At 34.3% G+C, this 16,029-nt stretch overlaps 2 protein-coding genes and 1 long non-coding RNA gene across 3 annotated transcripts in view; all 3 read left to right on the plus strand.

Annotated features, from left to right (window-relative positions):
- The window catches only part of LOC134542353 (tRNA wybutosine-synthesizing protein 2 homolog), a 33,538-nt gene that overhangs the window by 1,284 nt on the left and 16,225 nt on the right, over nucleotides 1-16,029 (plus strand). The window contains exon 3 of the mRNA XM_063386522.1: nucleotides 7,627-7,777. Within this exon, the coding sequence (XP_063242592.1) occupies nucleotides 7,627-7,777 (151 nt within the window). The remainder of the gene's footprint in view (nucleotides 1-7,626; nucleotides 7,778-16,029) is intronic.
- Nucleotides 542-5,058, plus strand: LOC134542350 (uncharacterized). The gene is made up of 2 exons (XM_063386517.1): nucleotides 542-693; nucleotides 983-5,058. The coding sequence occupies exon 2, from the start codon at nucleotides 1,136-1,138 to the stop codon at nucleotides 3,428-3,430; it is 2,295 nt and encodes a 764-aa protein (XP_063242587.1). The 5' UTR covers nucleotides 542-693; nucleotides 983-1,135; the 3' UTR covers nucleotides 3,431-5,058.
- LOC134542355 (uncharacterized) lies at nucleotides 7,787-12,779 on the plus strand. The gene is made up of 2 exons (XR_010076780.1): nucleotides 7,787-8,077; nucleotides 10,720-12,779. It is a non-coding gene; the product is annotated as an uncharacterized LOC134542355 (long non-coding RNA).

Here is a 16,029-nt window from a genome sequence, read left to right on the forward strand (position 1 = left end):
CCCTTTTTACAAGACATTAATAAGAATTTTTCTGCAATATATTGTGCCTACTACCTGTTAGACCCTTTTTACAAAACATTAATAAGAATTTGTCTGCAATATATTGTGCCTACTACCTGTTAGACCCTTTTTACAAAACATTAACACGAATTCGTCTATAGTGTAGTGTGCTAACTACCGGTTAGACACTTTATATAAAGCATTTACAAAATGTTGTTTACAATAAATGGTGGTAACTACCATTTGAATGATCTTTACAAAACAAAACTTTAAACGGTGGTTCACTATTTGGTAGCTATTACAACATTTGGCCCCATTTATAATATAATTCATGGTATTGGCAAGTAAGTAACTTCTTCAGGTAACACTTTGTTTGTGTTATATGTTTAATAATAAAAATATATTCTGTTACAGGAAATTGATGTGTAATGTGAAATCGGCACCACAATGAAACGACAATCAATTTTGGGTAGAGAAGAATTGTGGTTTGTGATCAAATGGACAGATAGTGGTGGTTTGGATGTAGTTAAAGGTAGTGAACTACAGTGTGAATATTTTAAAGTGGGAAGTATAGTAGATGTCAAATACAAGAAAAATAAATATTTTAAAGCATGTATTCTCGTTATCACAAATACGAAGGAGGCAGCAAAAATAAAACTCCAGCAGCTAGAAAGCTATACTTCATCAAATAAGGTTAGTACCTAACCCATATATTAGATGGTTGCACAATTTAACTGTTTCACTGTTTGTAGTAACATATCATACCTAACAAATGTGTACTTACATTTTAACATAGTAAAAATGTATCATATATTTTTTTTTTTTTTTTTTTTTTTTAAAGATTAATCATGACAATGTTCCCACTGGCCGAACATGGAATGTTCCTCTCTTTATTATACTTAGCTGTAGTTATTATTCATCATAAACTATCCATATAAAATTCACATTAATGTTACTGCAATAAATGTAATGCTGGTTTCAGAGTACTCCTGCTGATTGTCGCCCCAGTGCCAGTGAATCAACTTGCCCTTTTAATCACTGGCCTGATCCTGCGCTATCCAGTGGTGATCAATCTGAGGAACAGTTTGCAGTACCTGCAAGAAATGATGACTCCTGTGTTCTGTCCATTGGTGAAATGTCTAATGAACATATTCTAATACCTGCAAGTAACATCAACACCCATGTGCTGTCCAGTGTTAATATATCTGATGAACAATTTGCCATACCTGCAAGAAATGATGACTCCTGTGTTCTGGCCAGTGGTGAAATGTCTAATGAACATATTCTCATACCTACAAGTAACGTCGACACCCATGTGCTGTCCAGTGTTGATATATCTGATGAACAATTTGCCATACCTGCAAGAAATGATGACTCCTGTGTTCTGTCCAGTGGTGAAATGTCTAATGAACAAATTCTCATACCAGCAAGTAACATCGACACCCATGTGCTGTCCAGTGTTAATATATCTGATGAACAATTTGCAGTACCTGCAAGAAATGATGACTCCTGTGTTCTGTCCAGTGGTGAAATGTGTAATGAACATATTCTTATACCTACAAGTAATGTCGACACCCATGTGATTTCCAGTAGTGATATGGCTGATGAAAATTGTCCCATAACAGCAAATACACAAGACACTGATAAAGCTGATGATCGTGCATTTTCCGGAGGTGATATGTGCGAGACTACACTAGTCCATTTGAATTCAACTGCTGAAAATTTATCCTCGCATGAAGCTTTCAGTAAACCTTTTAATGATGGTGTGCCAGTTAAAGATAATCCAATTATACCACAATATTTCAAGCATATTGATATGGCTGGGGTAAGTTATCCAACAGTTACGGTTCTTGTTGCGGATAATAGTGAATCTTCCCATTTAACCACAACACAAAGTAGAAATGTTCAGTTAGGAGTAAGTTCTCAAGAAACATCAGGGTCCAAAATGAACTACCTAGATGAATCATCCGAAGATGAATTGTCTTTACTGTACTCTTCGGACAGTTATAAAATAGGATCAGATGAATTAGAAACTTCAGAATCAAATTTTGATGAACCCATTTATAATCGTAAAAGAAAAAAAGAAATTGACATAACTACAGCAGCTACTTCTAACGTGAAAAAATTTTTAAAAAGTAATACTAACGAAAAAGTTAAAAATAATAATGCTAGAATAGACTGCAAGCAATCGACACACAGTCCTGAATTCCGAGAAGAAATTGCTAGCAGTTCCAAGGCAAATATAAGAACTGCTAGTAAAATGGGAAGGAAAAAAAAACAAGAAGTGAACTTAGTTTCATCAAGTGATGCAAGTGATTGCTCAGATCCTGAGAGAATTGGAAATGTTCCTATGAGGAAGAGAAAAGGTGGAAACAATCGAAATAAAAGAAAAGAAAACATTGATAAAGGAGAGCCATATATAAGCAGTAAAGGTTTTCCAGTCCATGGTAAGTCAGTTAAACCTAATCCATGCCATAAATGTAGACTGCATTGTGCAAGTATCAGCGAAGCAACCCAGCATGAAATATTTTCAACTTATTACAGTACATTGACAAGACAGCAGCAAAGAGACTGGTTACGTTCACATAGCACAAAAATCCCCGTTAGCAGAAGAACTACAGGAAGACCATCAGGACGTAATTTCACTTACAGATATCACATAGAGATAGATGGTAAAGTTGTTTATGTATGCCTGCAATTTTTGATGGCTACACTTGGTATTTCAAAAAAGCTATTGCAATATTCATTACAAAATATGTCAATATTGAAGACTGCAAAACCAGACCAAAGAGGAAAAGCACCCAGCTGTATGAAAACACCAGATTCAGCTAGCAAAGAAGTAGAAATTTTCATCAAGGATCTTCCAGCAGTACCCTCTCATTATAATAGAGCAAACAGCAACAAAAGGTACTTACCTGCCAACCTGAACAGACGTCTTGTATACGAGGACTATAAAAAATATCTGACAGAAAAAGGAAAATCTAACTTTGTGTCCCTTCAAGTATTTAAGAAAATATTTAATAAATTCAATATTGGATTCCACAAACCAAAAAAAGATAAATGTGTTACTTGCGAGGAAATGAGGAATAGAAACAAAAGCTTTGGTTTATCGGAAGAAGATAAAATTAGGTTTCAAGCTCATAAGAAAGAAAAAAAGGCTACATACAGGGAATATAAAAATGATATAGAAAAAGCAAAAAGTTCTGAAAACTTAATTGTGGCAAGTTTTGACCTTCAGCGTGTACTTGTAAATCCCCATTCAGAAAGTACATTAATGTATTACAGCAGAAAATATGCTTACTACAATTTGACAATATACGAAAATAAAACCCATGATGGAATGTGCTACCTGTGGGGAGAATGTGATGGTAAGAAAGGATCTTTAGAAATTGCAACATGTGTGCAGCTATGGTTAGAAGGAATAAATTGAATGGCAGAACAAAATGATACACCTACAGATGTAATTTTGTACTGTGATAATTGTCCAGGACGAAATAAAAATAGATGTATATTCAGTATGATTTATAAGACTGTTCAGACTCTACCTGCATTGCGCACAATAACAATAAAATTTCTACTGGCGGGGCACACCTATATGGGAGCGGACACAGTACATAGCACAATTGCATCTTTCATTAAAAGACGCAATGTACTGGCCCCATCTCAGTGGCCAACCGTCATCTCATTGGCAAGAACTACTCCAGGTCCTTTAATAACAAGGAAACTGGAGTTTTCCGATTTCATAAACTGGAGTGGAATTCAAGATCAGTTGTTCCCCATTAACGTTACCACAGACAATGGTGACAGAGTGAAATGGTCACAGCTATGTGGTCTTAAGGTCACCGAAGGAACACAGGAAATTGAGATTTGGTCATCCAGTGTGCATAAAGAACCGACGACACAAATTATAACAATTCTGAAACGAAGGAAAATCATGCCTGAAGTTGGACGGGCTTACCGTCAGAAACACCCCATATCAGATGCCAAGTACAAAGACTTGCAAACTTTATGCAGGAAAATGATAATTCCATCAGAATTCCACCAAGAATACCTACAAATGCAGCACGATTCAAATGCACAAGACTGTCTTCCTGAGACTGACACAGAAGATGAAGTTGAATAATATTGCCAGTTTTTTAATTGTACTCTTTGGTGTTATTTGGTTAATTTTATGATTAAAAATAGTGATAAATTAACCTCCACAGAACACAATATAATCTCTTGGATTAGTTGATGGTAAAAACCAATGGACATATTAAAGATGGCCCCAAAAAACCTACTCGTGTGATTTGTAATAAGGACCCATCTGACATTTTTTTAAGAAACTTTTAGTGTAACTCAATTTATATAATTTTCATTAGAAAGATGTCTCTGTGTTACATCTATATGACAAATTTCACATTATTACCATAAATAATTAAAATACAGTGATGCATTACAGTGTGCTCATTTTGTTTTTCTGCTCTCCTGAAAAGTTTATGTTTTGTAGGTTAGCCCCTTCTTACAAATGACAGACGATTAGTAGTATACAAAACTCGTAATTATCTGAATTTTAAAAATAAATAACATCCCTATGCAAACATTTATCAATATGTAGTTTTGAATTGTGTTGGTTCATGTTGGTGGTAATATATCCTAAAGACATAATAATGCATATTTAAATTGTCTCTGGTCACATTTGTTTGAGATAACATTAAATGAAATAATGTAGACAGAAAGGTCCTGAAGATAAAATGTCCCTAGATCCTGAGGGCATGATGTAGTACATGAAGCCTGCTGTACGTATGTATGTCGGAAGGTACGTCTATCGATCCTGGACATAATTTGTGATAAAACAATGAACTATGATCTTAAGGGTAAATATTTACTTGGGCGGTATTTCCGAAAAAAAATGTTAAAAATCCGAAAATACCTTTATTTTATGCTCTTCAACTTCCTCTTTTCATTAAAATCGGCGGAGATTAGAAATTCCAAATACTTTAGGAGATATTGAATTTTTAAATTTCTTCATATGTAGTTGAGCGGTATTTGCGAAAAAAAATGTTAAAAATCCGAAAATACCTTTATTATATGCTCTTCAAATTCCTCTTTTCATTAAAATCGGCGGAGATTAGAAATTCCAAATACTTTAGGAGATATCGAATTTTTAAATTTCAGCACAAAACCAGCGCATTCCTGTGGCGTGCGTGTACCATTGTTTCTTGTTTACGTACGAGTATCTATTTTTTTATTGGATAATGATGTCACGTGATTGTTCGTGATAGGCCAGAATTCAAATGAACTAATACGTGATTATTTAGTTCAATTATTGTTTAAAACAGTGTTTAATTACCGCCTCCAACTTAGGTGAGTTTTTAATGTTTCTAATTTTAAAGTCTTATTTGTTATTTTGATATTGTTGCGCAAGTAATAAGTAACAAAAAAATTTACGTGAGTTGTTACTGTACATCCTTTGTTACGGGTTTGTTAGGTAAGGTCAGTTACATTATAAATAATTTAAAACTAAAGAATAATTAAAATTAATTCACATTATTTTTAATATCACCTTAGTTTGAAAGTATTTATAATGTAACTGATCTGACCTAATCGACCATTTTAGTTTACTGTTCACCCTCTGTCCGGGTTTGTTTGGTCAGGTCAGTTACATTATAAATATTTTAAAACTAAACAGCCATTAAAATTAATTCACAAAATAATTTTTAATGTCGGCTTAGTTTGAAAGTATTAATAATGTAACTGACCTGACCTAATCAACCATTTTATTAATTACGCATTCACGATTCACGTATTCACGAACACACGGCAAAATAACAAAAATGGCGCCGCTCGAATGGTTCCACAGGTCTTGTATTGCAAAATTAAAAAATTCGATATCTCCTAAAGTATTTGGAATTTCTTATCTCCGCCGCTTTTAATGAAAAGAGGAAGTTGAAGAGCATATGATAAAGGTATTTTCGGATTTTTAACATTTATTTTCGCAAATACCGCTCAACTACATATGATGAAATTTAAAAATTCGATATCTCCTAAAGTATTTGGAATTTCTTACCTCCGCCACTTTTAATGAAAAGAGGAAGTTTAAGAGCATAAAATAAAGGTATTTTCGGATTTTTAACATTTATTTTCGCAAATACCGCTCAACTACATATGATGAAATTTAAAAATTCGATATCTCCTAAAGTATTTGGAATTTCTTACCTCCGCCACTTTTAATGAAAAGAGGAAGTTGAAGAGCATAAAATAAAGGTATTTTCGGATTTTTAACATTTTTTTTCGGAAATACCGCCCAAGTAAATATTTACCATCTTAAGTTGAATATCTAAAATCTCCCCAAGACCTAACATAATTTTGTAATGTGGGGCTTGTTTTGTACGCAGTTAACTAATTAGGTGCATTATGGACCGTGGACATGGGCACCACCATGTGGATGGGCACATGGACCCGGCTAGCGACTCCATCTCTGTCGTTATGTGGCCCGTGTTAGAGTGCTAGGCTTGATCCCCCCTATACAGTGTTAAAGCCTACCCTACCAACCCGCTGTGAGTGGAGGGTATGCTTTCACACTGCTGAATGATGGTCGTTGGTGGGCTGTTAGGGCGTCCTACACGCCCAAGTCCCCTTTGCAAGAAGCACACGTGGTCATACAATCAAGTACATACTCAAAGATCTGGTTGGAGGGTTTTATTCTGGTTGAGACATACACGAGCTAGCACAGTTATGAAAGTAAAGTTTTACATAATGAGCTGCAAAAAGACATCAACGGCAGTTCAACTGATTTAGGGGCGGACCAGGACACCGTGTGGTCTGGCCTAGAGACTAAGTCATGTTGTTTGATTTAAAATGCCCTTCTGAATATAAAATATAATGATTGATTAAACAGGCTCCTACCCAGGGTAGGCCTTGATGATAACGAAAATGGTTTAAAATGATATTAATGACGGTGGATGCTAAAGATCAGTTGAAATAGAACGGTGAAGTCGACGAGGTGTGTAGGTTGCAGCGGTTGAGAGAGACTGGGTTTTGGTCTGGGTGTCACGGCGGCAGGAAGCAGTTGACTTACCGTTAGGCTGTTTATATTTACGTGACAAAACAGATAACACAACAGAACCTCTTGATTACTGAATAATAAATGACAATTAATTACTAAGCATAAAATATAATTTACTTGTATTGGTGAATATTAGGGGTTCATTCCGTAATGTTTACGCAATGCGCTTCTCCATCCTTACTTAACCTGAAAGAAAGTAAAACACTGGGGATAAAATATAAGTAAAATTACAAACTATTTTCATGAAAGTATTATTTTAGGTGTGCGTGACACAAACTCTACTTGCATCTTGCAGGATGAACAAACATAGGTACACACGCATGCACGCGCACACACTCGTTAGGAGGTTTAAATTAGAGGGCGATTGGGGATGAAGAGGGGCCCTGAAGCAGGGCGAGGCGCACGTCAAATTGATTTTTATTATGACATATTTGTTTGGCCAGGATCTTTCGACGTACTAAGTTAAAACAGCAAGCGTCGTGTACCACAGGATCAAGCCATCCGGATCATGGTATCGACTTGAATACGTGGTGCGGAACAATTACGGTCCTGAATGCCACGGTTGTGTTTTGATGCAGGAGATGTGTTGTGGGACGCAGTGTGCGCGGCGCTCAAGGCGAAGCGTGTTGCGCTCAGGCACCACATTCAGGCCAATGATTTTCGCAGCCCGTTGCTCCGGCTGGTGCGAGGTGAATCTGGCTGGGTGGAGCACCGGGACAATGGTATACTGTGAGTTTGCGTTACAATCACTGGAAATCATAATTCAAATGAAAGAAAATTAAATACATGACTTTTTGATTTAAATAAATAAGGTTGTATCAGGCAGTAAAGAAATTTTGACGTGACGTCTAATAAATCGATGAACGCTGGCTGCATGTACAAAATTGTCCCACTACATGCGTGGCATCTCTCTGGTATGTTGCGGACGGTACAGAGAACTCGGCCGGCACGTGGCGGCGTTCTGGTTCCAGGTTATTGTTGTGCACCGCGCCACGGGAGTATATTCGCAAGGAAATGGCGTTCTTACAAGTACGTATTATTTTAATTACTACTGTAAATCAGTATATTTAAACAGTGTTGTATTAGTATTTTTTAGCTGTGGCCGGGTGGTTAGCATGGACGACTTCCAATCCAAAGGTTATCAGTTCGAATCTTGTCAGCTGCGAATTTTTTTTTTGTACTTGTAAAAATAAATACTGCGCACGCAACATTTCAAAAGTAATAAATATATTTGAATTAATGAATGCAAATAAAAGTAAATTTATTAATTAAATTGTACATTTAATTTCACTCCTTCTTTGTATCCATACAAAATAATGATAATTCAATAAAATTGATTCAATTTTATTCATAAAAGTATGCATAGTTAGATTTTATCATACAAAAGATAGAAAAATTAAAAAAAAATTCTTCCTCAAAGAATATAATATGTTTAATGCCTAAATGGATTTGGTTGCAAAAATCTATTACGGCTCAGTCTCAGGCCGAATATGATATTTCCTTTTCTTCTGGATCAATCATTTCATCAATGTTTTTTTTAATGATGTTGTCACTTTAAACTATCGTCCGTAAACCGACTTTAAAACCAATTTTTTTTTTTTCATGTAATCCTACCTACTATTAATAAAAAACATTTATTTAAAAATTTGTACTTATTGTGTCCAGAAATGTTTACATTGATTTATTTTTATCTTGTTAGTAAGTATGTGTAATTTCTGCTTCAATCATATAAATATTTTTGTCCTGAATGATTTTTCAAATCAAATACCATTAGTGAGTGAATTATGTTGATCAGGTATGTCGGCAAAATCCCACTTCCAGATATTTTATTATGTATGTTGGATTTCATTGCAGTTAGCAACTTCTTGCTTTCAAAACACGTAACTAGCTTGGTTTTGAGCCCTAGAAGTTGTTAAAATGCAGCATACAGTAAAATACCGTATTTACTCGCATATAAGTCGCCATCGCAGATAGGTCGCACCCATAATTTGAGCTCTTGAATTTGGTATTTAAGATTCCCCCCATATAGGTCGCACCGGTAATTCATTACCGCGCCGTGCGCGGAGAAAGATCATTCATTGTACTCGATCAGCTGCTGTTACGGCGCGCCTGCTGGCTGTCTTTGTTCACTGAGCTGCGCATGCGCAGTATAACTCACTCAACGCTCCGCCCAGACTCGTGACCTTGCATCAGCAGCCAGCCAATAGATGCGAGCTTAGCGGAAAAAAATATAAGCTCCACCTCCCGTGTACCAGTTTTGTCCAGTTTATTGGTATACGCACCAGTTTTCTCGCTGCCGTGACACGTTCATGTTTACGTCCATCTTGATGTCTAGATACCAATAATTAATTAATTATGATCCCCAGAAATAAATTGTTAGTTTAAAAAATATGCGTCAACTGTACAATTTTTCCGAAATTATAAAATACGTATAAAACAGTTACCAAGACTTCGCTCATTTTATCTTGTGAAGTTTGTCTCGTACCAGTATTTCGGCTAAGTTGTATCATAAATACAGTATCAGAAATTAACAATCAGCCATGTTCATTACTGATGGGCAGAACGGTTCTATAGACCGAATAGGTTCTTTTGGATCAGTTCCGTGAAATGATTCATTCAGAACGATTCGTTCATCTCGGTCAATTCGTTCTTTTCTGTGTATGGGATCTGGCTCTTTTATCAGGTGTCGTAACTCGTTCATCCTTTAGAGTATTAGGTACGTGTTTTTGTATTTGAATTTGAACATTGCTTTCCGTAGCCAGTGAATCACAGTTGCGTATATGAAACAAGATTATTGATATTTTATTACTTTTTAAGTTACAAATATTAATATATAGGCTATTTACACTCTAGTGACTGTAAAGTGTTTACATGTAGACCAACACATTTAGAGAAAAAAAGACAAAAATTTAATACTACTACTGCGGTTCAGTATGAAGAGAAACAAATGAAGTACATTAATTAACCCAAAAATGGTAAGTGTGAACATTTGTAGTTACTTTCCCTGTTATTTTTAATTCATACGGTTTTTTTTTTTTAGTTTTTTATTTCTAAATTTGTGTATATGAATGTGAAAAAGCAATTTTAAACCACTACTTAACAGTTGACATTTTCAGGTATAGATACTTTTCATGTTACCCTATTTTATTTTAAAGTTATCGTTTGCTCTTGTGAACATGCGCACGCTGTGATTACTAATTCTTCAGACTCCTGACGTCATGAATCATTTCACGAACGAATCAGACCGGGCGCGTGGCCGGTTCTCTCATATCGTTCTCTCGTTCTCTCCGCGTTTTCGTTCTTCCGAATCTTTCAAGGTACCGGATCTCAAAGAGCCTGTTCTTTACATCGCGAACGAATCACAAGATTTCGTTCTCTCAAAGATTCGTTCTTTTTGAACGAATCGTTCACGAACGACCCATCACTTATGTTCAGTGTTGCCAGGTTGAGGGATAAATCCCTCAGAGTAGGGATTTTTTGCATTGAAAGGGATGGAGGGATTTTAAGCCGACCAGGTCATAAATGTAGGGATTTTCGGAGAGGTGAATGTCGTCTTTTTTTCTTGTTTGCGCTGCAGACACCTTTTAATGAGAATATTCAGTCTTTCGATTTATTCTCTATGGTTTCAGACATTAAAACAAAAAAGAGAAATTAATTATTTGCATCCACAGTGGCATCCCTTGTTCGTGTCAAGTTAGACATGCAAAACGAAAACATGAAGAAGGCATGCTTTGAATACCCAGTAACTGAAAAAATGCTGGAGTTCAAAGAAAACATGTACAAGAAGGATCACAAGAAATCTGAAATTGCTGGACTCTTGGCTGCTGAAGACGAAGAAGATAAACTGTTATCTAATGTCAAAGTCTTTAGGACAAAAAAATGTGAAACATTTAAGGTAGAATTGAATAGAAAATTTTGTGTGTGGACTAGGTGTAGCCTACTTCATTAAAAACTATTTTTACATATTATTGATACCATATTGAATTATTATTATTACTTGTCCTATAACAAAAAAAAAAACAATTTTAATGTAGGGATTTTTTATGGCTTGGAGGGATTTTCTAAGTAGTTGGCAGGGATTTTTGCATTGGGAAACCTGGCAACACTGCTTATGTTCATACATTCGTGAGTTTACGTTTTTCCCTCGTGCATTTTAGATTGTATCCTGCTATAATTACTCGGACTTTTACACGCCTAGGCTTAAATTATTACATGTTTAGAAATAAAAGCAACTTTTCATGTTATAAAATATGTATATTTTGCGATTTAAAATGTTCATTGCCGACTATAAACGTTACGTTTTTCACGATGTTTTTAGTCCTACTAGCTAATCTTATTTACTCTTAAAGTAAAGGCTAGCCTACAAATGATTTAGCACAGAAAATAGCACACGCACTCGCACAGGGCATACGCACAGCACAGAACTTCAACCTACAATTAAATAACACACGCACAGAGAAATCGGAAGTTTATACAAAATATTTACGAAAATTAAAGGAAGTGCAGCGAAGGAAAAATTGGTAGCCTTGTCAGAGGGAAACAGCTGATATATCTGTTTATTTGTGTTGCGCGCGCTATGTGAGATGAATGGAAAGGAAAATAATTTGGTTTAAGGTAGCAAAAATCACAATTTCCCTCTAGGTCTCTGAACAATCGTACACTTCTAACTTTAAACAGAGTATCCTTCGAAAGGGTACGATGATACAGACCTTTACATTGTATGGCATGTTTACGTATTTAACACTTTTTTCTGCACAGAAACTTTCTATCTGTAGTTCTAAAATGCTATAAAAATCGTAACTATATAACTAAAAAATGTAAACAACACTAAATGAAAATATGTCGTTTTGGCGCCATTAAGGTAAACTGGCATAAAAATAATATGAAACAATGAATTAAAATATATGACGCCTTGCAAGGTAATTCTATTCATTTACAGAATACTTACAGTTGATATGAACTCCTTGTTCGCACAAGGCATCAACGATCGCCTGCCACGCATTTTTCTTGGCTTCTTCATTTTTGAACCCTGCCAGGGTTTTATCAAATAAAATTGGGGTAAATATGTAGAGTAGCTGTATTTGCGAGAAAAAAAAATGTTAAAAATCAGAAAATACTTTCATTATATGCTCTTTCACTTCCTATTTTCATTAAACCTGGCGGAGATAAGAAATTCCTAATACTTTAGGAGATATCGAATTTTTTAATTTTCATAGTTGGGCGATATTTGTTAAAAAAAATTTAAAAATTCCGAAAATACTTTTATTCTATGCTCTTTAACTTCATCTTTTCATTAAACCCGGCGGAGATAAGAAATTCCAAATACTTTAGGAGATATCGAATTTTTTAATTTTCATCACAATACCTGTGTATTCATGCGACATTCATATTTGTTTCTTGTTTACGAGTATGAAATTTTTTTTCTTTTCTTGCGGCGTTCACCATTGTTTACCCGCCTCTAACTTAGGTGTGTTTTTAACGTTTCAAATTATTTGTTATTTGGATATTGTTGCGCAAGTAATAAATTTAAAAAAAATTACGTGAGTTCCTACTGTTCATCCTTTGTTCCGGTTTGTTTTGATTTGATTTGATTTTTTATTTCATTCAATAGACCATACAATGCAAGGTCACCTTGCATACAATGGTATAGAATATGTCAAAAAAAATTACAAATAAACATAAATACAAACACGTAAACAGGTACAAGAACAGTATTAAAAGCATTACAAAATTAAAATAATATAATATAACAGCTGCTCTTCCATGAATAAGAACCTATTATATATTATATATAAAATAAATTATTTATAAAAGAAAAGTCATACATAAAAAAATTACGAAGCTACCTCCTGTTCATAATCGTTTATATTATAAAAAGCCTTATGTGCTAAATAAAGAAATAATTCCTTTTTAAATAAATTATATTGGTACATATTTTTTAGAACTGACGGTAATTTATTGAATAATCCAATACCAAGGTCAGGTCAGTTACATTATAAATACTTTAAAAATAAACAATCATTAAAATTAATTCATATTATTTTTAATGTCCGCTTAGTTTGAAAGTATTTATAATGTAACTGACGTGACCTAATCGACCATTTTAATTAATTAGGCATTTCCGAACACACTGCAAAATAAAAATGTGATGTTTGAATGATAGTACAGGTCTTGTATTGCAAAATAAAAACGGCGATATCTCCTAAAGTATTTGGAATTTCTTATCTCCGCCGGGTTTAATGGAAAGAGGAAGTAAAAGAGCATATAATAAAAATATTTTCGGATTTTTAACATTTTTTTTTTTTGCAAATTCCGCTACACTACATATTTACCAAAATTGGTTTGCTTTCAACCAGGCAAACTAAACTTATGTCGAAATTAGTCTCTTCTTTCATGTTGTAATTGAAGGAGACTATTTAACTTCCCGCGCATAATATCAAAACAATAATGTACAAGTCTAGTCAAATTACGTACGCAGTTAACATTTACAATTGTGCATGACCTCAGTGGTAAGCGAGTTTTCATTGGTCAGCGAGCAGCGCACAGCGCACACGCACAGAGAATATTAAAAGTTGGTCAACTTTCTGTGCGTCGATCCTGTGCTATTTTCCCGTGCGTATGCTGTGCTCGAGTGTAGGTGGCGCAATTCAAAAACTTCGTTTCTATTTTCTGTGCGTGTGCTATTTTCTGTGCTAAATCATTTGTAGGCTAGCCTTAAGTACCCACGGTATTTTATGGTTGTTTATGGTTGTTACGTGACGTAAATAGCGGGATGGATTCGATTTTTGAGTCGTAATTTGCGTGAAAGTATTGTTTTGGACTAAATGGGAACTAAACGGGACCTGAAGAATATAGTGCAAATAACGGGAAAACGTAAATAACGGTAACGTAAATAAGGGGTTTCGCTGTATGTGTACATTGTAAATAAATTTGCCTATACCTATATAAACTTCTTTTTCGCATTTATAGCAAAATATTCCAAAAAAAATTCCTCAAAAATTTTTCTTCACATATAGGTCGCACTTCATTTTTTCCCCATCAAATCTGGTAAAATTGCCGCGACCTATATGCGAGTAAATACGGTAATGTCATACCTATAGCTGCAGAAAATAGCTTTGCCTGTAATTTGAACATTATTTCCTGCAGAATTAATTTGATTTTGAGGTTCATGTACATTCATTTGACAATTGAATAGACTTTTCTCTATGTTTTCACATATCCTTAGACTTATTTTGTTGTCCATAACTAACATAATTTTAGGATAGTAAAAGGAGTTGTTTTATGTTTGCCCAGCAGGACAGAATAAAGTACAATAAAACAATTGCAACACTTTTGGCCTTGAAATGTTTATCTTAGGTCACAACTGATTATTGTTAATTAATCATTATTGATTGATCAATAACTATTCATATCCTGAGCAGTTATTTTGAAATGGGTAATAATTTTAATTCATGTTTATTTAGAAGAATTGTCTTCTTTCTCTCTTTTTCTCTCGCTGCCGTTTTACCCCTTACGACATACTTATGAGTTGAGGTTTGAATTGCCAAAGAAGTTTCACTTCTATCACATGTACTCTTTACACGAGCTATTTTTTTAAAGGCATAAATATTTTTGGTAAATATTTACAATCGCGGTAGATGCCAAAAATAATGCTAAAAATCCGAAAATACTTTTATTCTATGCACATTCACTTCCTCTTTTCAAATCAACCGGCGGAGATAAGAAATTCCAAATACTTTAGGAGATATCAAATTTTTTAATTTCATGATATGTAGAGTCGCGGTAGATGCCAAAAAAAATGTAAAAAATCCTAAAATACCTTTATCATATGCTCTTCAACTTCCTCTTTTCATTAAAAGCGGCGGAGATAAGAAATTCCAAATACTTTAGGAGATATCGAATTTTTTAATTTTGCAATACAAGACCTGTGGAACCATTCGAGCGGCGCCATTTTTGTTATTTTGCCGTGTTCGTGAATACGTGAATCGTGAATGCGTAATTAATAAAATGGTTGATTAGGTCAGGTCAGTTACATTATTAATACTTTCAAACTAAGCCGACATTAAAAATTATTTTGTGAATTAATTTTAATGGCTGTTTAGTTTTAAAATATTTATAATGTAACTGACCTGACCAAACAAACCCGGACAGAGGGTGAACAGTAAACTAAAATGGTCGATTAGGTCAGATCAGTTACATTATAAATACTTTCAAACTAAGGTGATATTAAAAATAATGTGAATTAATTTTAATTATTCTTTAGTTTTAAATTATTTATAATGTAACTGACCTTACCTAACAAACCCGTAACAAAGGATGTACAGTAACAACTCACGTAATTTTTTTTGTTACTTATTACTTGCGCAACAATATCAAAATAACAAATAAGACTTTAAAATTAAAAACGTTAAAAACTTACGTAAGTTGGAGGCGGTAATTAAACACCGTTTTAAACAATAATTGAACTAAATAATCACGTATTAGTTCATTTTAATTCTGGCCTATCACGAACAATCACGTGACATTATTATCCAATAAAAAAATAGATACTCGTACGTAAACAAGAAACAATGGTACACGCACGCCACAGGAATGCGCTGGTTTTGTGCTGAAATTTAAAAATTCGATATCTCCTAAAGTATTTAGAATTTCTAATCTCCGCCGCTTTTAATGAAAAGAGGAAGTTGAAGAGCATATAACAAAGGTATTTTCAGATGTTTAGCATTTTTTTTGGCATATACCGCGACTCTACATATGATGAAATTAAAAAATTCGATATCTCCTAAAGTATTTGGAATTTCTTACCTCCGCCGGTTGTTTTGAAAAGAGGAAGTGAAAGGGCACAGAATAAAAGTATTTTCAGATTTTTAGCATTTTTTTTGGCATCTACCGCGATTGTAAATATTTACCATATTTTTTTTTAGTCTTTCAGATGGATCTACTTATTACATAGATTCAAGGTCATGGTGAACAAGTTTTTT

This window comes from Bacillus rossius (genome assembly GCF_032445375.1).
Source record: "Bacillus rossius redtenbacheri isolate Brsri chromosome 4 unlocalized genomic scaffold, Brsri_v3 Brsri_v3_scf4_2, whole genome shotgun sequence".
Taxonomy (NCBI): Eukaryota; Metazoa; Arthropoda; class Insecta; order Phasmatodea; family Bacillidae; genus Bacillus; species Bacillus rossius.